Source organism: Rattus norvegicus, chromosome 5 (assembly GCF_021556685.1).
Source record: "Rattus norvegicus strain SHRSP/BbbUtx chromosome 5, alternate assembly SHRSP_T2T, whole genome shotgun sequence".
NCBI classification, from domain to species: domain Eukaryota; kingdom Metazoa; phylum Chordata; class Mammalia; order Rodentia; family Muridae; genus Rattus; species Rattus norvegicus.
In genome coordinates, this window is record NC_141538.1 from 33,279,836 (window position 1) to 33,302,500 (window position 22,665).

Here is a 22,665-nt window from a genome sequence, read left to right on the forward strand (position 1 = left end):
GAAAGTGAAAACAGCATGCAGTGTTTCAAATCCCAGCATCTCTTTAGATGCATTGCAACTGTCAGAAGGGTTCATCATCCTCACATGCATCACACTCATGCAGAGGAAGAAGTCCCAGATTTAACTAGTGATTCAGAGCCTTGAGCAGCCCCATGGAATAGGTTCAGATGCATCCTTTCCAAATGTTCCCTGGTGACAAGTGATACCTGCTTATGTATCCACCAGCACTGGATCTGGATATCAGAATTCTTATATCCAAACAATGATGACAGAGCTATGCTTCCAAAACAATGATATTAGTTATTTGATGCTTTCCAGTAGATTCTGGGCTGGGCTGTTAGCCTTCCATATCCTCAATCAACCAATTGTTACTTATAATGCTTTATTCCTTTGAGATCATTGGTAAATATTCCCACATAAATATTATTCTAATCATTCTATATCTTTCTAAACCTATTTTATTTAGAATATTGTTTGCAAATTGTAATGTTTGTAATGTTTCTCACTTGCCTCTATATTAGAAAGAAATCTTTATGGTGGCAAAGACCCCATTCATCTTGTTCACTAATACAGATTTAGTACAGAGAACTATCCTACCCAATAGATAGCAGCCACTCAGCAAATAATTAATATAAAAATAGGAAAAGAAAAGTTTGTAAAAAAAAACTTCTGTTCTTTTTTATGTATGTTGAAATTTGAAAACTTGGAGATAAAGGTTAAAGGTGAAGGCAAAGGCTGAGTCACTCATTGATGGTCTTGGTGTGATGAGTGAAAGTAACTGAATCGTTAGAAGTGGATGGAATCATTCATTAAACAAAAAGTACCTGAAGAGAAGAGAATGACCACTGCTGAAGAGTTTCACAGAATGCCAGTTTGTTTGTTTGCTTGTTTGTTTGTTTGTTTGTTTAATGAAGAGCACATAAAATAATTAAATTAAATGCATAGAGAAAATAGATTAACTTAAGTCTGTAACTCCAGGAAAACAAATGCTTTGTGAAAACCAAATCTGCAGAAAGGAGCAGCCTCTGAGAGAAGTAGGGTAGTCAGAAGGGTAATCAGAAGAAGTAGGCAATGACCTTGGAATGGTGGTTGCTGTGGAATGTTGAAGAGAAGCCAGACTGCAGTGACCTTCACCTGTGAATTAAACATGGCAGCAAGGGTAGAGAATGGGATCCAGAGCCTATCTATAACATCACATGAACTTCAAGAAAGTACTTGAACTGCTATTGAAGTATAGAGATGGATGAGTGGGTAGAATTTTATATTCAGGAACAAGAGGAGGAGGGGATTATGGTTGAACTCATAGGAGTCAAATGACAAACAAACTATGTTTATACAATATAAACTAGATAAAAAGTACTTCCCTAATCAAATACAATTTACTGAGGTCATTTTTCTCTCATTAAGCATGCATGGTGAGTTTTACTGACTCATGCTTAGTGAGCTCTGTGTTGTTCTCAGCTGTTTATTTTGGTTTAAGGTACATTCCTGTGTAATGGAGCCTTTTTAAAGTTATCTTGAAGAAACTGTTTGAGTGGAACCTGAGACTTATTCTTTGGAACTGAGAACCTTAGATCTTACTCCATAGATCTCACTTGGCAATTATGCCAGGGGTATTTTGAATGTGTAAAGAAGTGCCCTGAATTGAATCTATAAAGTCCTTACAAGGACAGCAGCAGTGGGACAAGTACAGAAGAGGCTCTACTCGGCCCTTTAGCAAGAAGACCATCAAATGGTCACATGAAGTAATGCATCTTTAGCTGAGATTAAATGTAAAATTATGATTAACGTTTTTACAAACTAGATACCTTTGTAGTTCTCAAACTTGAACACACACAGAAAAATCACCCAGAAGGTTATGGACTCAGAAATTGCCCAGCATACTCACTGTTTCTGCTTCAATGGTCCTAGGGTAAGGCCAGACCATTTTCTGGATGGCATCAAATGCAAATCACATTTATATTGTCATAAGTTATTTTCCTAGTTTTCTCTATTTCCTCAAAGGAAATTATCCATATTTTCATTCAGTAATTTTCCTCACACTGATCAGTTACTCTTGGCCAAAGATTTTTTTTAAATGTATTTTTTAGAACTCTGTAAAGAGTAATGGTACTGGGAGCTACTGCCCTTGAATTTCCAGCCTTCTCCTCATTTTTAAGCTTGATGAACATTCTATATCTTATCAACAGATATTAGTGGCTCGAGTGAAATCCTGAAAATACAATACAGTTCAAATGAGTATCTATCTTTCAACTATGAAATGCTTATCAATGAAACCTGTTTTTTCCATTAAGTTCTTGTTCAAATTTTCTAAAACGGGGATGGAACTCATAAAGGGATGGAAAAGATCAACATTCATGTGTCATCCAGATTAACGTTTTCACATTTTTACATGTGTTTTTAAGTCAATAAGAGGAAAAAAGCATCTAAAAACAGAACCATCTAGATGTAGACTGAAGTACTTATAGTATAAATTTTATAATTGAATGACTCATCTTCCATGGCTTAATAAATTGAAAGCGACTAGATAGAGAATGGCATCGTAAGTGGGGCATGAGCTGGCCTGAGGCAGGACAGATGACTGGCCCAGTGAGGCTCTGAAGACTATCTCACCTGCTCTATTCTTTAGCAATTCCAAAGAGATCAGGATCACGCCGGTCAAAGCATTGGTAGGAACAGACTAATGTCTGGAGAGGAATCAGCTGTAGGTTTTTGCTTATCTTCCAGTTCTAAAAGGAAAGATTAAAGGTCAAATTAAGATAGTCCCAAGCAGTAGGGTTAGGTGTGGGATTATTTTGCTTTGTATTTGAGAAAGCAAGGATACTCTTGAACTCTTGACTCTACTGCATCTACCTCCTAAATTTTAGGATCACAGGCAACCATCACTAAGCCTGGTTTTTCTAGTATTTTTTAAATAAAATAGTCACTTTCTCAGAAGTTTCAGAACATTGACTTCTAAAGAACACATGATTCCATTTATAGACAATTTATTCTTTTACCACACACAAATAAAGAAGCTTAACCAGATGACAAAGGCATATTTAACACTAAACAAAACTTAAATGATAAAACTTTATGTGTGCTTTATCCAAACACTAGTACATAGTTTGACCATCTAATACTAGGGATTCCTGTGAAAATCATACATGCTACAGGAACTTGATTCCTATTTGAAAAAGGTTTTAATTATCAACCAGCAAGTACCAGCTTCTTGATTTTGCCTGTGCTCTATGCACTTCCTATATGGAAATTCTTATTATTGTTTGTTCTGTAATATCCATTAAGATCATCATTGCCTGGGTCTCAATCAAGCAAATCAATATATGATGTAAGGTTTTACACTTCAGATATCTCTTGTCATACTTCTCTATGCACAAAATAGGTAGCCAAAATTCTGCCAGCCAATTAAATGGACATATCTTAAACAATCACAGCCCTAACATTTGCAAGACCTCCTCTGATCCCCTCCATGTCAAAAACTGTGGAGAGTAAAAGTGTTAAAGTGAGCATAGCATTCATTGAAGAAATCCAAAGCAGAAAAATGTGACTTGAGGTTTTAATTGGTCAATGATACACTACTTACTTTTGTCAAAAACAAATCCTTTGCCCAACATCATCACAAACCACATGAGATATCTGATTACTGTTCTGCTCACTTTTCCACCAAAGAAATTTGAAATCCTTTTTAGATGTTTGAAAGATTACCATCCACACTTAAGCAGCCTTCTGATGCTGACAATGTATGAGTGAGAAATAGAAGTCAAGGGTCATAGTACTATCATCCCTACCAGAACAATGACTAGGCAGTGATATCATGACCATACATTATTTTGGACATAGAAGGCTAATGTTTTCCCATAAAGCTGTTAATCAATCAGTAAGCATTTCCTGAACTCCCTCATCTTTAGTTTGCCTTTCAGGTGCTAATTTCTCACACCAAGGGCACAAGAGCTCATCTAATTCTTTTTTGGACAAGTAGTTCTTTCATTTCCAACCTCCATACTTACAAACATACATAAATACATACATACATACATACATACATACATACATACATACATACATTGGGAGAGAGCCATCCATTCCACTACTCAGCCAGCGTGAATCAACAAACTCTGACCACTATGATTAGTCTAGCATAAGCACATAGCACAGAACCAACCAACAAAGCCATCAACTCTGGGCTCGGGGACCCCTGAAAGAGCAGCACTCCCTCTTCCGAAGGGCGCTGTTTAGGAAGTTCCTACACAAAAAATAAAGGCACGAGGAAGAATACGCAAGAGAAATATAATTTTTAAATGACAGATAGTAACCAATAGATGGACAAATTTGAGATCCTAATCTAGGCATATTCGGTCAGACCCAAAAACAAGAATATAGATAAATTATAAGTGATCTAAAATTTGCATGCACTAGACAAAGTGCCAAGAATATAAAAATGTGTAGCACATAACCTCTGCCTCCAAGAATTTTCTCAGGATTTAGTTGGAAGATAAGAAATAAATAAACACAAAAAACTAGAAACATGTGGCAAAGTCAATAGTAAGCACTATACGGCCACAGGGAGGTACCATGCCAAGCTATGGATGAATCAAGAGTTTACAGCATGAAGAAAAGGTGAACTGGTTTCAGAAGGATGACTTAGGCTATGGTTAACTGCAGGAGAGACAAAAGGATATTTCTAAGGGTAAACTTCAAAACAAAAACTCAAAAATGTACTTAGCATATTTGGGAAACAAAACAAGGAAAGCAATAAATGAATCATAAAATATTGAATCATGTGCTCTCAATAATATACTACATCAAAAATAAAAGGAATTATTCTTCTTGTAATGATAGATGTATAGAAGGTTTTCAGGAGATTCTGGGATGACATATCATGTTAGATGGTGTAAGCTTAATGTTGAAATGATGATGTGAGATCTAATGGCAAAAAATCAAAACTAAATGTGCCTTTCATAAAGTAGACAATCCTCTCATCCAAAGAAAACAGTTATTTTCTGCTCCATTGTGGTATATTAAAAATAAACCATCCCATGTCTTCTTTAATTAGCATGTATTTGAGACCCGAAATAAAGCCATGAACCAAGAGACAATCAGAGAAACAACATAAATCAGGGAAGCTATATTGTGGGTCTATCTAAGATACTTTGCTCAAGCTTTTTCATGAGGTGAAAAGTTTATACAAAAACTTCATGGTGTTTCCTCTTCCACTGTGGCTTCTGCATTTCCCTTGTGTCATTAAGAAACTGCCAAGGGAAGAATGTGGGTTGGCTCCTGCCACAAGCAGGAATGCAAACTTTCTTTACCCCTTCTCAAGGGGATCCTTATTTACTGTCTAGTTGTTTGCAATAGAATTAATTGTTCACCTTTTTTGCTGTTCATTACTCTATTTATGATACAACATTTCTCAGGGGTGTGGACTGATTTCTGGAAATTACACTGAGGAAAAGAACTTGACATAATTCTCTGGTACTACAATTTTTCATATAATATCATGATCTTCTATTCTGTTTTGTGAAACAAAGTTCTCCAACATATTTCTAATAAATGCCCATTTAAATTTCTACCTGTCTGCATCGTCATACTAGCTATTTTTATGGTATGGCACATGCCATATAAAATGGCCATGTTGCAATGAAGTGGCCGTTCTCCCTCCTAGAAAGGACCCCTCTCCACACATGTGAATTAAAAATCTATGACTCAGTCAAAAATAATTACCACTTTGGTGGCCAGCTGATAAAAACTAAAACACAAAACATCACTATATAAGGAAGAATAAAATGCCAGACTGGACAATTTATCTTACTAAATTAAAACCCTCAGGGGCAGCCTGCTCCCAAATCACTTGGGACAGAGAGCTGAACACCCAGAAGTGTGGGCAATCCTGAGACTGCCGGGCAGGACAGACAGCCACTTCTGTCCACCTTTGCCCACATCCCTGGCCCAAGAGGAAACTGCACAGTGCCTCTGGACACAGGAATATAGGAGCAGTCAGCTGCAGGAACCCTGCAGTCCAGAGCTGCGCCCAGATCTGAATTAAACCCATCAAACAGCGCCCTGCACCCAAATCCCATGTGGGGGTTGGAGGAGGAGCTAGACACTCAGAAGTGTGGACGCTCCTGAAAAATCAGAGGAGATTACTCTCTGCCCACATTCCTGACTCAAGAGGAAAACTCCTAGGGCCATCTGTGCCCTGTGCACACAGGCAACTAGAAGGGGCAGGACCCTTCCAGGTGCTGCCCTTGCAGAGAGCTGAAAGCCAGTCACCAGGAGTGACTACACGCCTGAGAACAGAACACTCTGTTTCCATAACTGACTGAAAGAAAACAGGAAAACAGGTCTACAGGAGTGCTGACACACAGGCCCACAGGAGGATCAAGCCACCATCAGAAACAGCAAGACAAGCTAACACCAGAGACAACCTGATGGTGAGAGGCAAGCGCAGGAACCCAAGCAACATAAATCAAAGCTACTTGGCAACATCAGAGCCCAGTTCTCCCAGCAAAGCAAACACAGGATACCCAAACACACCTGACAAGCAAGATTTAGACTTAAAATCACATTTTATCATGAAGATGGAGGACTTTAAGAAGGTCATAAATAATCCCCTTAAGGAAATGCAGGACAACACAAGTAAACAAATAGAAGCCCTAAAGAGAAAACACAAAAATCCCTTAAAGAACTGGAAAATACAACCAAACAGGAGAAGGAAATAAACAAAACCATCCAGGGGTTAAAAATGGAAATAGAAACACTAAAGAAAGCACAAAAGGAGACAACCCTGGAGATAGAAAACCTAGGGAAGAGATCAGGAGTCATAGATGCGAGCAATACCAACAGAATACAAGAGATAGAAGAAAGAACATCAGGGGCAGAAGATACCATAGAAAACATTGACACAACTGTCAAAGATAATGTAAAACGGAAAAAGCTCCTATCCCAAAACATACAGGAAATCCAGGACTCAATGAGAAGATCAAACCTAAGGATAATAGGTATAGAATAGAGTGAAGACTCCCAACTCAAAAAAACAGTAAATATCTTCAACAAAATCATAGAAGAAAACTTCCCTAATGTAAAGAAAGAGATGCCCATAAACATACAAGAAGCCTACAGAACTCCAAATAGATTGAACCAAAAAAGAAATTCCTCTTGTCACATAATATTCAAAACACCAAATCCACAAAACAAAGAAAGAATATTAAAAGCACTAAGGGAAAAAGGTCAAGTAACATATAAAGGCAAACCTATCAGAATTACACCAGACTTCTCACCAGAGACTATGAAAGCCAGAAGATTCTGGACAGATGTCATACAAACACTAAAAGAACACAAATGCCAGCAAAACTATCAATCAGCATTGAGGAAGAAACCAAGATATTCCATGGCAAAACCAAATTTAAACAATATCTTTCTACAAATCCAGCCCTACAAAGGATAATAAATGGAAAAGCCCAACACAAGAAGGGAAATACACCCTAAAAAAGTAAGAAAGTAATAACCTTGCAACAAAACCAAAAGAAGAGAAGCACATAAACATAATCCCACCTCCAAATACAAAAATAGCAGGAAGCAACAATCACTATTCCTTAATATCTCTCAACATCAGTGGACTCAATTCCCCAATAAAAAGACACAGAGATACGTAAATAGACAATAAAAAGACTGGATACCTAAAGAGGACCCAGCATTTTGCTGCCTACAGGAAACACACCTCAGAGAAAAAGACAGTACTCACAGTAAAAGGCTGGAAAACCACTTTGCAATCAAATGGTCCAAAGAAGCAAGCTGGAGTAGCCATTCTAATATTGTATAAAATCAACTTTCAACCAAAAGTCATAAAAAAAATAAGGAAGAACACTTCATATTCATCAAAGGAAAAATCCACCAAAATGAACTCTCAGTCCTAAATATCTATGCTCCAAATGCAAGGGCACCTACATACATAAAAGAAACCTTACTAAAGCTCAAAGCACACATTGCACCTCACACACTAGTAGTAGGAGATTTCAACACCCCACTCTCATCAATGGACAGATCATGGAAACAGAAATTAAACAGAGCCATAAGGGACTAACAGAAATTATGAACCAAATGAACTTAACGGATATTTTTAGAACATTCCATTCTAAAACAAAAGGATATACCTTCTTATGGTACTTTCTCCAAAACTGACCATGTAATTGGTAACAAAACAGGCCTCAACAGATAGAGAAAGATTGAAATAATCCCATGCATCCTATGAGATCACCACGGGCTAAAGCTGGTCTTCAATAACAATAAGGGAAGAACGCCCACATATACATGGAAGTTGAACAATGCTCTACTCAGTGTTAACCTGGTCAAGGAAGAAATAAAGAAAGAAATTAAAGACTTCTTAGAATTTAATAAAAATGAAGGTACAACATATCCAAACTTATGGGACACAATGAAAGCTGTGCTAAGAGGAAAACTCATAGCTCTGAGTGCCTGCAGAAAGAAACAGGAGAGAGCATACATCAGCATCTTGACAGCACACCTAAAAGCTCTACAACAAAAAGAAGCAAATAAACCCAAGAGAAGTAGAAGGCAGGAACTAGTCAAACTCAGGGCTGAAATCAACCAAGTAAAAATAAAAAGGATTGAAGGAGCTGAAGGGGCTTCCAACCCCATAAAAACAACAATGCCAACCAGAGCTCCAAGGAACTAAACCACTACCCAAAGACTGATCCACAGACTCCAGATGCATATGTAGTAAAGGATGGCCTTATTGGGCACCAGTGGAAGGAGAAGCCCTTGGTCCTGCCAAGGCTGGACTCCCCAGTGTATGGGGATGTCGGAGAAGGTGGGAAGAGGGGGTGGATGGGGAGAACACCACCCTTATAGAAGAAGGGGAGGGGGATGGGACAGGGGGCTTATGTCGGGAAACCAGGAAAGGGAATAACATTTGAAATGTAAATTTAAAAAATCCAATAAAAGAAAAAGTCTTAAAAAAAAAAGAAGAAGAAGAACTTTGGTATAAGCAGTTTCTCCTGAACTATCCAGAGAGGTTTAATATAATCAGTTTTCTCTAGGTACAAGCACCCCGATAGGTATTCAACCACAAGTGGTCAGCCTCAAACACATATACATCTGAACTCTGCTAAATGAACTCAAGAGGTTAGACAGGGGTTGGCATGCATGAACATATGGATAGATAGATAGATAGATAGATAGATAGATAGATAGATAGATAGATAGATAGATAGATAGACAGACAGATGGATATGTATGTACGTACATACATACATAGATAATACATAGAACTAGCAATAATAATTTAAAAAATGTCACAAATTTGAGGAGAGGGGCGACCTAGAATCAGAGGAGGAGAGTGTCACTGAAATTATGTAAATACAGTATGCATGCATGAAATACCCCCAAAAAAATTTAAAGTAATAGACAGAGATAGGAGAGAAGGTCCAAATGATGCAAAAAGAAAGGACAAGATCGCTGCCGCTACAGAGAGCCCGTGGGCAGCACCCCACGAGCGAACTTGAGCCCCGGGCCCACAGGTAAGACCAACTTTTCTGCTGCAAGAAAGCTGCCTGGTGAGCTTGGGACACAGGGAAGCAGAATTCCTCTAGGACCAGGCACGTTCTGTGTTTACCGGAAGTCCCACACCCGCAGATCCTGGCCCGCAGCAGCTCTCTGCCCCCAGACCCTGTGAGAGAGAGACCCAACCGCCTGGTCAGGTGGGCACTCCTGAGGCTGCAGAGCGGAAGAGACCACCAACTCTGCTCACCCCTGCCCACATCCCTGGCCCAAGAGGAAACTGTATAAGGCCTCTGGGCTCCCGTGGGGGAGGGCCCAGGAGCGGCAGGACCCCTGTGCCTGAGACACCACCGGAACCTGAAAGAAACAGACCGGATAAACAGTTCTCTGCACCCAAATCCCGTGGGAGGGAGAGCTAAACCTTCAGAGAGGCAGACAAGCCTGGGAAACCAGAAGAGACTGCTCCCTGCACACACATCTCGGACGCCAGAGGAAAAAGCCAAAGACCATCTGGAACCCTGGTGCACTGAAGCTCCCGGAAACGGCGGCACAGGTCTTCCTGGTTGCTGCCGCTGCAGAGAGCCCGTGGGCAGCACCCCATGAGCGAACTTGAGCCTCAGGACCACAGGTAAGACCAAATTTTCTGCTGCAAGAAAGCTGCCTGGTGAACTCAAGACACAGGCCCACAGGAACAGCTGAAGACCTGTAGAGAGGAAAAACCACACGCCGGGAAGCAGAACACTCTGTCCCCATAACTGACTGAAAGAGAGGAAAACAGGTCTACAGCACTCCTGACACACAGGCTTATAGGACAGTCTAGCCACTGTCAGAAATAGCAGAACAAAGTAACACTAGAGATAATCTGATGGCGAGAGGCAAGCGCAGGAACCCAAGCAACAGAAACCAAGACTACATGCCATCATCGGAGCCCAATTCTCCCACCAAAACAAACAGGGAATATGCAAACACACCAGAAAAGCAAGATCTAGTTTCAAAATCATATTTGATCATGATGCTGGAGGACTTCAAGAAAGATGTGAAGAGCCAGACCCGGTGAGAGAGAGACCCAACCGCCTGGTCAGGTGGGCACTCCTGAGGCTGCAGAGCAGAAGAGACCACCAACACTGCTCACCCCTGCCCACATCCCTGGCCCAAGAGGAAACTGTATAAGGCCTCTGGGCTCCCGTGGGGGAGGGCCCAGGAGCAGCAGGACACCTGCCTGAGACACCGCAGAAACCTGAAGAAAACAGACCGGATAAACAGTTCTCTGCACCCAAATCCCGCGGGAGGGAGAGCTAAATCTTCAGAGAGGCAGACAAGCCTGGGAAACCAGAAGAGACTGCTCCCTGCACACACATCTCGGACGCCAGAGGAAAAAGCCAAAGACCATCGGGAACCCTGGTGCACTGAAGCTCCCGGAAGGGGCGGCACAGGTCTTCCTGGTTGCTGCCGCTGCAGAGAGCCACTGGGCAGCACCCCACGAGCGAACCTGAGCCTCGGGACCACAGGTAAGACCAAATTTTCTGCTGCAAGAAAGCTGCCTGGTGAACTCAAGACACAGGCCCACAGGAACAGCTGAAGACCTGTAGAGAGGAAAAACTACACGCCCGAAAGCAGAACACTCTGTCCCCATAACTGACTGAAAGAGAGGAAAACAGGTCTACAGCACTCCTGACACACAGGCTTATAGGACAGTCTAGCCACTGTCAGAAATAGCAGAACAAAGTAACACTAGAGATAATCTGATGGCGAAAGGCAAGCGCAGGAACCCAAGCAACAGAAACCAAGACTACATGCCATCATCGGAGCCCAATTCTCCCACCAAAACAAACATGAAATATCCAAACACACCAGAAAAGCAAGATCTACTTTCAAAATCATATTTGATCATGATGCTGGAGGACTTCAAGAAAGACATGAACACACTTAGGGAAGCACAGGAAAACATTAATAAACAAGTAAAAGCCTACGGAGAGGAATCGCAAAAATCCCTGAAAGAATTCCAGGAAAACACAATCAAACAGTTGAAGGAATTAAAAATGGAAATAGAAGCAATCAAGAAAGAACACATGGAAACAACCCTGGATATAGAAAACCAAAAGAAGAGACAAGGAGCTGTAGATACAAGCTTCACCAACAGAATACAAGAGATGGAAGAGAGAATCTCAGGAGCAGAAGATTCCATAGAAATCATTGACTCAACTGTCAAAGATAATGTAAAGCAGAAAAAGCTACTGGTCCAAAACATACAGGAAATCCAGGACTCAATGAGAAGATCAAACCTAAGGATATTAGGAATAGAAGAGAGTGAAGACTCCCAGCTCAAAGGACCAGTAAATATCTTCAACAAAATCATAGAAGAAAACTTCCCTAACCTAAAAAAAGAGATACCCATAGACATACAAGAAGCCTACAGAACTCCAACTAGATTGGACCAGAAAAGAAACACCTCCCGTCACATAATTGTCAAAACACCAAACGCACAAAATAAAGAAAGAATATTAAAACCAGTAAGGGAAAAAGGTCAAGTAACATATAAAGGCAGACCTATCAGAATCACACCAGACTTCTCGCCAGAAACTATGAAGGCCAGAAGATCCTGGACTGATGTCATACAGACCCTAAGAGAACACAAATGCCAGCCCAGGTTACTGTATCCAGCAAAACTCTCAATTAACATTGATGGAGAAACCAAGATATTCCATGACAAAACCAAATTTACACAATATCTTTCTACAAATCCATCACTACAAAGGATAATAAATGGTAAAGCCCAACATAAGGAGGCAAGCTATACCCTAGAAGAAGCAAGAAACTAATCGTCTTGGCAACAAAACAAAGAGAATGAAAGACCACAAACATAACCTCACATCCAAATATGAATATAACGGGAAGCAATAATCACTATTCCTTAATATCTCTCAATATCAATGGCCTCAACTCCCCAATAAAAAGACATAGATTAACAAACTGGATACGCAACGAGGACCCTGCATTCTGCTGCCTACAGGAAACACACCTCAGAGACAAAGACAGACACTACCTCAGAGTGAAAGGCTGGAAAACAACTTTCCAAGCAAATGGTCAGAAGAAGCAAGCTGGAGTAGCCATTCTAATATCAAATAAAATCAATTTCCAACTAAAAGTCATCAAAAAAGATAAGGAAGGACACTTCATATTCATCAAAGGAAAAATCCACCAAGATGAACTCTCAATCCTAAATATCTATGCCCCAAATACAAGGGCACCTACATACGTAAAAGAAACCTTACTAAAGCTCAAAACACACATTGCACCTCACACAATAATAGTGGGAGATTTCAACACCCCACTCTCATCAATGGACAGATCATGGAAACAGAAATTAAACAGTGATGTAGACAGACAAAGAGAAGTCATGAGCCAAATGGACTTAACGGATATTTATAGAACATTCTATCCTAAAGCAAAAGGATATACCTTCTTCTCAGCTCCTCATGGTACTTTCTCCAAAATTGACCATATAATTGGTCAAAAAACGGGCCTCAACAGGTACAGAAAGATAGAAATAATCCCATGCGTGCTATTGGACCACCACGGCCTAAAACTGGTCTTCAATAACAATAAGGGAAGAATGCCCACATATAGGTGGAAATTGAACAATGCTCTACTCAATGATAACCTGGTCAAGGAAGAAATAAAGAAAGAAATTAAAAACTTTTTAGAATTTAATGGAAATGAAGATACAACATACCCAAACTTATGGGACACAATGAAAGCTGTGCTAAGAGGAAAACTCATAGCGCTGAGTGCCTGCAGAAAGAAACAGGAAAGAGCATATGTCAGAAGCTTGACAGCACACCTAAAAGCTCTAGAACAAAAAGAAGCAAATACACCCAGGAGGAGTAGAAGGCAGGAAATAATCAAACTCAGAGCTGAAATCAACCAAGTAGAAACAAAAAGGACCATAGAAAGAATCAACAGAACCAAAAGTTGGTTCTTTGAGAAAATCAACAAGATAGATAAATCCTTAGCCAGACTAACGAGAGGACACAGAGAGTGCGTCCAAATTAACAAAATCAGAAATGAAAAGGGAGACATAACTACAGATTCGGAGGAAATTCAAAAAATCATCAGATCTTACTATAAAAACCTATATTCAACAAAATTTGAAAATCTTCAGGAAATGGACAATTTCCTAGACAGATACCAGGTATCGAGGTTAAATCAGGAACAGATAAACCAGTTAAACAACCCCATAACTCCTAAGGAAATAGAAGCAGTCATTAAAGGTCTCCCAACCAAAAAGAGCCCAGGTCCAGACGGGTTTAGTGCAGAATTCTATCAAACCTTCATAGAAGACCTCATACCAATATTATCCAAACTATTCCACAAAATTGAAACAGATGGAGCCCTACCGAATTCCTTCTACGAAGCCACAATTACTCTTATACATAAACCACACAAAGACACAACAAAGAAAGAGAACTTCAGACCAATTTCCCTTATGAATATCGACGCAAAAATACTCAATAAAATTCTGGCAAACCGAATTCAAGAGCACATCAAAACAATCATCCACCATGATCAAGTAGGCTTCATCCCAGGCATGCAGGGATGGTTTAATATACGGAAAACCATCAACGTGATCCATCATATAAACAAACTGAAAGAACAAAACCACATGATCATTTCATTAGATGCTGAGAAAGCATTTGACAAAATTCAACACCCCTTCATGATAAAAGTCCTGGAAAGAATAGGAATTCAAGGTCCATACCTAAACATAGTAAAAGCCATATACAGCAAACCAGTTGCTAACATTAAACTAAATGGAGAGAAACTTGAAGCAATCCCACTAAAATCAGGGACTAGACAAGGCTGCCCACTCTCTCCCTACTTATTCAATATAGTTCTTGAAGTTCTAGCCAGAGCAATCAGACAACAAAAGGAGATCAAGGGGATACAGATCGGAAAAGAAGAGGTCAAAATATCACTATTTGCAGATGACATGATAGTATATTTAAGTGATCCCAAAAGTTCCACCAGAGAACTACTAAAGCTGATAAACAACTTCAGCAAAGTGGCTGGGTATAAAATTAACTCAAATAAATCAGTTGCCTTCCTCTATACAAAAGAGAAACAAGCCGAGAAAGAAATTAGGGAAACGACACCCTTCATAATAGACCCAAATAATATAAAGTACCTCGGTGTGACTTTAACCAAGCAAGTAAAAGATCTGTACAATAAGAACTTCAAGACCCTGAGGAAAGAAATTGAAGAAGACCTCAGAAGATGGAAAGATCTCCCATGCTCATGGATTGGCAGGATTAATATAGTAAAAATGGCCATTTTACCAAAAGCAATCTACAGATTCAATGCAATCCCCATCAAAATACCAATCCAATTCTTCAAAGAGTTAGACAGAACAATTTGCAAATTCATCTGGAATAACAAAAAACCCAGGATAGCTAAAGCTATCCTCAACAATAAAAGGACTTCAGGGGGAATCACTATCCCTGAACTCAAGCAGTATTACAGAGCAATAGTGATAAAAACTGCATGGTATTGGTACAGAGACAGACAGATAGACCAATGGAATAGAATTGAAGACCCAGAAATGAACCCACACACCTATGGTCACTTGATTTTTGACAAAGGAGCCAAAACCATCCAATGGAAAAAAGATAGCATTTTCAGCAAATGGTGCTGGTTCAACTGGAAGGCAACATGTAGAAGAATGCAGATCGATCCATCCTTATCACCCTGTACAAAGCTTAAGTCTAAGTGGATCAAGGACCTCCACATCAAACCAGACACACTCAAACTAATAGAAGAAAAACTAGGGAAGCATCTGGAACACATGGGCACTGGAAAAAATTTCCTGAACAAAACACCAATGGCTTATGCTCTAAGATCAAGAATGGACAAATGGGATCTCATAAAACTGCAAAGCTTCTGTAAGGCAAAGGACACGGTGGTTAGGACAAAACGGCAACCAACAGATTGGGAAAAGATCTTTACCAATCCTACAACAGATAGAGGCCTTATATCCAAAATATACAAAGAACTCAAGAAGTTAGACCGCAGGGAAACAAATAACCCTATTGAAAAATGGGGTTCAGAGCTAAACAAAGAATTCACTGCTGAGGAATGCCAAATGGCTGAGAAACACCTAAAGAAATGTTCAACATCTTTAGTCATAAGGGAAATGCAAATCAAAACAACCCTGAGATTTCACCTCACACCAGTGAGAATGGCTAAGATCAAAGACTCAGGTGACAGCAGATGCTGGCGAGGATGTGGAGAAAGAGGAACACTCCTCCATTGTTGGTGGGATCGCAGACTGGTAAAACCATTCTGGAAATCAGTCTGGAGGTTCCTCAGAAAATTGGACATTAAACTGCCTGAGGATCCAGCTATACCTCTCTTGGGCATATACCCAAAAGATGCCTCAACATATAAAAGAGACACGTGCTCCACTATGTTCATCGCAGCCTTATTTATAATAGCCAGAAAATGGAAAGAACCCAGATGCCCTTCAACAGAGGAATGGATACAGAAAATGTGGTACATCTACACAATGGAATATTACTCAGCTATCAAAAACAACGAGTTTATGAAATTCGTAGGCAAATGGTTGGAACTGGAAAATATCATCCTGAGTGAGCTAACCCAATCACAGAAAGACATACATGGTATGCACTCATTGATAAGTGGCTTTTAGCCCAAATGCTTGAATTACCCTAGATCCCTAGAACAAACGAAACTCAAGACGGATGATCAAAATGTGAATGCTTCACTCCTTCTTTAAATGAGGAAAAAGAATACCCTTGGCAGGGAAGGGAGAGGCAAAGATTAAAACAGAGACTGAAGGAACACCCATTCAGAGCCTGCCCCACATGTGGGCCATACATATACAGCCACCCAATTAGACAAGATGGATGAAGCAAAGAAGTGCAGACCGACAGGAGCCGGATGTAGATCGCTCCTGAGAGACACAGCCAGAATACAGCAAATACAGAGGCGAATGCCAGCAGCAAACCACTGAACTGAGAATAAGTCCCCCGTTGAAGGAATCAGAGAAAGAACTGGAAGAGCTTGAAGGGGCTTGAGACCCCAAAAGTACAACAATGTCAAGCAACCAGAGCTTCCAGGGACTAAGCCACTACCTAAATACTATACATGGACTGACCCTGGACTCTGACCCCATAGGTAGCAATGAATATCCTAGTAAGAGCACCAGTGGAAGGGGAAGCCCTGGGTCCTACTAAGTCTGAACCCCCAGTGAACTAGACTATGGGGGGAGGACGGCAATGGGGGGAGGGTTGGGAGGGGAACACCCATAAGGAAGGGGAGGGGGGAGGGGGATGTTTGCCCAGAAACCGGGAAAGGGAATAACAATGTATATAAGAAATACTCAAGTTAATAAAAAAAAAAAAAAAAGAAAGGACAAGATCTACCAACATTGGCCTGAAAATGTAGGAAGGACTAGGAGCCAAAAATTGGGAAAATCCTCCAGAAGTTATAAGGGCACAGCAGTAGACATTTTTCCTGACCCAAATAGCCTTGATTTTAGTTCAATGAGACCCATATTAAATTTATAGCTTATAAAACAATGCATCTTGTTAAGATGCTCAGTTTGTGGTAATCTGACATAAAATAGAGACCAACACTGTATAGAGAGAATCTTACGTACTGTGTGCATCACCTGTAAATAATGAGCTGGTTGACCAATGAGCTGAGGCAGGAAATAGACGGTTAGAGTTCCAGTAGAGAGAGTAGAATTCTGGGACAGAGTCAGTTACAAGAGATTTGCCCTGAACCCGGAGGAAACAGACACAGGAAACTGAGAAGAGGTAAGCAACCATGTTGCACTCACAGAATAGAATTAAACGGGTTATAGCTTTACTCTGAACCCTTAATTAAGTTCCGTGTTAGACAGCATGCCCAAGCTTACAGCCCAGGAATGTATTCATATATAATTAAGTTTCAGAGTTGTTATTTCAGGAACAGGCGCCTGAGAGGAAAAGCCCACGGTTACAAATGGATCCAACTTTGAGCACAGAAGATCCTGGTATTAGAAAAAGCCACAGGCAGAAAGGTGGGAAACAAGCACCTCCCAGAGCTAAATGCAGTTTCCTAGCAAGGGCGTGGCGTTGGGGGGGAGACTAAATCCTTTTAAGAAAGAACGAGTGGACACACCTATGAGCAGCAGTTAGTGAGCAATAGGGAGCAGGGAACCAGAGCCTTGGGCTTGCCTCACAGGCAAAAAAAAAAAAAAAAAAAAAAAAAGAAAGAGAAAGGAAGGAAGGAAGGAAGGAAGGAAGGAAGAAAGAAAGAAAGAAAGAAAGAAAGAAAGAAAGAAAGAAAGAAAGAAAGAAAGAAAGAAAGAAAGAAAAAGAAAGAAAGCTTCCCAGAAATGGGGCAGATAGGCTCAACTCCCAGTCAGTACCTGTGAGTATGAGGCTTGGATCTCACAGAAGGGCAAACTGCAGCTCCTGCCCGAAACTTGCAAGGCAGCCTGCTCAACACAAGGCAGCCTGCTCGACCCTGCTCGACCGAAGCCAAGGGTTCAGAGTAAAGCTATAGACACGGGTTTGCTTGAGGAGCCTGCAGATTTTCCTCCAGAGCTGCTGTGAGACGAAAATGCCCCAATCTTTTTTTTTTTTTTTTGAAGAGCCAAGATCCACCAAAATTTTATTAATTTGTTAAGCGTGTGGTACTAAGCTGGATGGGAATCAAGAAGAATCAGGGCTGGGCTGTAGCTCAGCTTGTCGGGTGACTGCTAAGCCTGCATAAAGCTCTCTCTAGTTTTTTTTTTTTATTAACTTGAGTATTTCTTATATATATTTCAAGTGTTATTCCCTTTCCCGGTTTCCGGGCAAACATCACCCTCCCCCCTCCCCTTCCTTATGGGTGTTCCCCTCCCAACCCTCCCCCCATTGCCGCCCTCCCCCCATAGTCTAGTTCACTGGGGGTTCAGTCTTAGCAGGACCCAGAGCTTCCCCTTCCACTGGTGCTCTTACTAGGATATTCATTGCTACCTATGGGGTCAGAGTCCAGGGTCAGTCCATGTATAGTCTTTAGGTAGTGGCTTAGTCCCTGGAAGCTCTGGTTGCTTGACATTGTTGTACTTTTGGGGTCTCGAGCCCCTTCAAGCTCTTCCAGTTCTTTCTCTGATTCCTTCAACGGGGGACCTATTCTCAGTTCAGTGGTTTGCTGCTGGCATTCGCCTCTGTATTTGCTGTATTCTGGCTGTGTCTCTCAGGAGCGATCTACATCCGGCTCCTGTCAGTCTGAAAATGCCCCAATCTTATGAACAGGTAAAGTATTAAGTTTGAAAACAATAAAAGTGAAAAAGAGATTAGAGGGAAAATATTTTCTATGTTAAAAATGGGGGTGGGGGGAACCATGACACATCCATATGGGTCCCAGATGAGTTTGACTCACTTATCAGCACACAAATAAGTATCTATTTAGTAACAACTATAATTTTATATATCCTTTTTAAGAGTGATCAGAATAAAACTGACTTAGATAAGGAGACTGAAAGATGAAATGCTGGAGTGGAGGTCATAAAGCAGAGGTCAGAGAATTCTGTAAATCAGAATAAAGAATCTTCTGAAGAATCCAATTTGGAATCTACAAGGACAGCACAAAAAGGTGGTCCCAGATGAGAAGAATCCACACAGGTTGGGGGTTTGGGGTTACAATAGTCACTCACAGGGATGCTATGTATTGAATTAAGAGTAAGATTATGTTTAATGCTACCTCAAAACAATGCTATACAACAGATTCTATGCTTCACTTTGTAGAGTTTGGAGAAGTAGGATAGATACCCATGTTCATACACCATACTACTGATACATACTCGGAATTCCAATGGGCTTCTACCTTAAATCCTGGAAAGGCTGATTCTGAGACTGTACATTTGTCAGAGATGGTGGCCATCTTGAAAATGCCTTTGCAGACTGAAGTTGATGATACTTCAACATATGTATCTATTAGAATATAACAATTTTGAGATATTGTGGAATAAAACCTATTACAGATAATTCTTACAATTTACAGGTCAAACAGTTATTAAAGCTCTCACAGGACTTTAAAGGAAATGCTCATAGAACAGAAGGGGAATATGGCATCGCCCAGAGATGGATCAAATAATGTTTTATTGACTTTAAGATTTTAAATGTCAATGACAGATAACAAAGCTGATGAGAGACAATGGATTATGGGAAAAACTGCTGAAGGAAATCATCCTGTTTATATTAAGGATATTCTAACCTCAGAACTGAAGGAAGAAAATGTGTTATTTTGGCAGTGCGATTTTTGCCTTTGTTTCAACAGAAGAAAACCTATGAGTGGATTTCTTCCAAAGTGATAAAAATCACATCTGACAGGGGGAGGATCCCTTGAAGATCTTGGCTGCAAGCAGAAAGGAAAAAGATCATGAAGACTAACAAAACAGGTAACTTGCATCGCTGATCCTTCTATGTGGGAATAGCTCTGAAACTGGGACATAAAAATGTCTCCAGTGAGAACTTCAGCTAGGTGTAGCCAATAAATCTTGTTTGATACAAAATTCTCTGGACTTATGATACCATCCCTTCAAATGACATAGATATATTTATATTACAGTTTGGTTATACAGTTATAAAGAAAAGACAGATGCTTTACATGCTCTAACAGAGAGCAAGCATCATCTTTAACTGAATTGTGCACATTGCACATTCCACTCATATATTAATGCAGAAATGTATATTACTTGTGAAAGTTCATATGTTTATACAGACCAATGAAGTTAAAGAGGCCCTGACAAGATTTTACCCTCAGAGATGCTGAGAAGGATGTTGAAATACTGAGGCATGTTTGTTCCAGCATTCTGCATGATCATACCTCAGACTGCCTCAATGTTTTTCCTCAAAAATCTAAATCCAGGAAATTTCAAAATGACTAGCTAGATGACCCAGCATCACAAACTATTCCAGTGAAGACTTCAATCGAGCCCCAAACTTTCTTCAGCACAGAGATTAGACTGCAAATATTACAGCTAGCTTTCTTAAGAGTAACCAATATCCCAGTTTTCTTTGGACCTACAAAAAAGAAAATGATGCCCTCCAATCAGCAGAAAGTAATATTGAGAGCAACACCCCTCATTCCCGAGAGTCAGGGTAAATAGTTTCTGATCATTCAATACTTGATGGATGTGTGTCATCATTTAAAAAGAGCTGGTTGCAAGTTGTTATGGTCTTGAACAGGAAGGAAACAAAGTAAGAGAGATTAGATTCAGGAATTTCTTCTTCTCTTTCTCTTTCTTTCCTCTATCCTTTCTATCCCATCTAGTATTAGAGGAAGAGAGGAGGAAGGGATGAAAGGAAAAAGAGTAAATATAAGATTAATATAGGAATAGTAGGAATAAAGGATAGAGAATTGAATTTACTCTTAAACTATAGAAATACAACTAGCCCAAAAGTCTTCCATTGGTATAGATTTTTGCACATTGATACAGTTAAGGTTATATTTTATGTATGTGCATATGTGTTTCTTTTACAAGGAATGATCCTATAAAATTCACTTTAAAGTGCAATATAAAGTTCTAGTCCTTGATAGCTGCTATTACACACTGTTTAGAATAATTAAGAAATGCAAATTAGCAGTCAGATAACCGAACTCATGGTCATGTTAGACACCAGTCTAGCTAAGTACAGTAAGATGTTTACACAGTAACAGCAAAAATAAGCAACATTTACCTAGTCGGGTATAGTGTATACACGGTCTTCAAAAACTACAGAGATCCACAGAAAATCGCATTTAAAGATATTTTATTAACAAAAGGCTCCTTTTTTTTGACAATGAGACAGGTTTGCTCCTGGCAGCACCCCAATTCTACTTCGAAGAAGATGAACGTCAAAGAACCTCCTTATGGCGTTTCCTTCATATGTGGCAAACTAGAAACTGCCCTTGCTTCAGCTGCTGACAGTAAGCTCTCTGAACTGGACAAGAGAGATGCAGGGAAGTCGACTGCTGAGATTGACCGAGACAGGGTAAGCAGTCCTTCATATTTCCTGTCTCTCAGAAAAATCTGTCGTGTGTTCTGAGCCCTAAGGCCAAAGATGAGGTTCCAAAAATACAGAGAAATTTGGGCAGACTATGCAGGCAGACAGCTTTCTCAGTCATTTCCACAGGAAGCTGCTTGCCTGAGCTTCCTGCACACCCAGGTAACATGTATTCTCAGGTTTCTGATGGAGCTGAAGACTAGATGCTCATAGTCTCACAATTAATCGTAAATTGTTTAGGACTTTAGGAAAATGTTTTCAGGTCAAGAAGATATTTGCAGGTTGGTAATGCAAGTTATGACAGAAATTGACTGAGGAACATAAATCTTAATTCCCCAAGATAGGATAGATAGAATACTTTCTCCAAGGTTGCCAAGTACATGTGGACTGGACATTATCAGTGTAATCTTACCTGGTAATTTTCATTATTGTTACTATTGTTTATAGTTTATTATTGAAAGAGAAAGAGCCTTTTGTTAGAATAAAAGGGGGATTTGCAGAGAGAATCTCTTGTGTACTGAATGGAAGCATCACCTGTCAATAAAAAGCTGATTGACTAATGAGCTGAGGCAGGAAATAGGAGGCGGGAGTTCTGGTAGAGAGAGCAGAATTCTGGGATAGAGTCAGGCATGGGAGGAGAGTCTTCAGGACTCTGAGGAGTCAGATGCATGAAACTGAGAAGAGGTAACCATCTATGTATCATTCATAGAATAGAATAAACACATTAAGTTACAAGATAGTCGAAGAACAAAATTCTCTCTCAGAGTCATTATTTTCAGAACTGAAGCATGGGTATAAAAGCCTACAGTTTCACGACACTGGTCTGGTGTTCCAAATTAACAGAATTTGCAAAAGCCATAAAACCTTTCTCCCCACAGAATCCACATACTTTGGAGCTAGAAAATACATTGCTACATTGCTTTAACCCTTTAATTGATTAGATGAGGAAAACAGTCTATATATTGAGAAAGTAAATGACTTAGGGAATGTTCATTGCTACAGGCCACAGAGGATTAGAATCCAAGGCCACTAAATTGTAGATTTGTAAAGTACTTGCTGACAGGAGCCTGATATAGCTGTCACCTGAGAGGCTCTGCCAGAGCCTGACAAA

The 22,665-nt window shown here is 40.1% G+C and overlaps 1 protein-coding gene and 1 long non-coding RNA gene across 5 annotated transcripts in view; one reads left to right on the plus strand and one right to left on the minus strand.

The window, feature by feature from the left end:
* The window catches only part of Lrrc69 (leucine rich repeat containing 69), a 170,902-nt gene that overhangs the window by 37,997 nt on the left and 110,240 nt on the right, over positions 1-22,665 (minus strand). For 2 of the 3 annotated variants that reach the window (XR_015619967.1, NM_001438020.1), the window contains 1 exon segment: positions 2,614-2,729. Coding sequence is in view for 1 of the 2 variants with exons in the window: in NM_001438020.1 (NP_001424949.1) it covers positions 2,619-2,729 (111 nt within the window). In the remaining variant the exon portion in view is untranslated. 3 annotated transcript variants of the gene reach the window in all.
* Positions 17,270-22,665, plus strand: part of LOC148005688 (uncharacterized) — a 17,516-nt gene continuing 12,120 nt past the window's right edge. The window contains exons 1-3 of one of the 2 annotated variants that reach the window (XR_015620155.1): positions 17,270-17,354; positions 19,570-19,966; positions 21,360-21,542. This is a non-coding gene — a long non-coding RNA (uncharacterized LOC148005688). Of the gene's footprint in view, positions 17,355-18,635; positions 18,822-19,569; positions 19,967-21,359; positions 21,543-22,665 lie in introns of those variants that run through there. The other variant, XR_015620154.1, reaches the window with a different exon arrangement.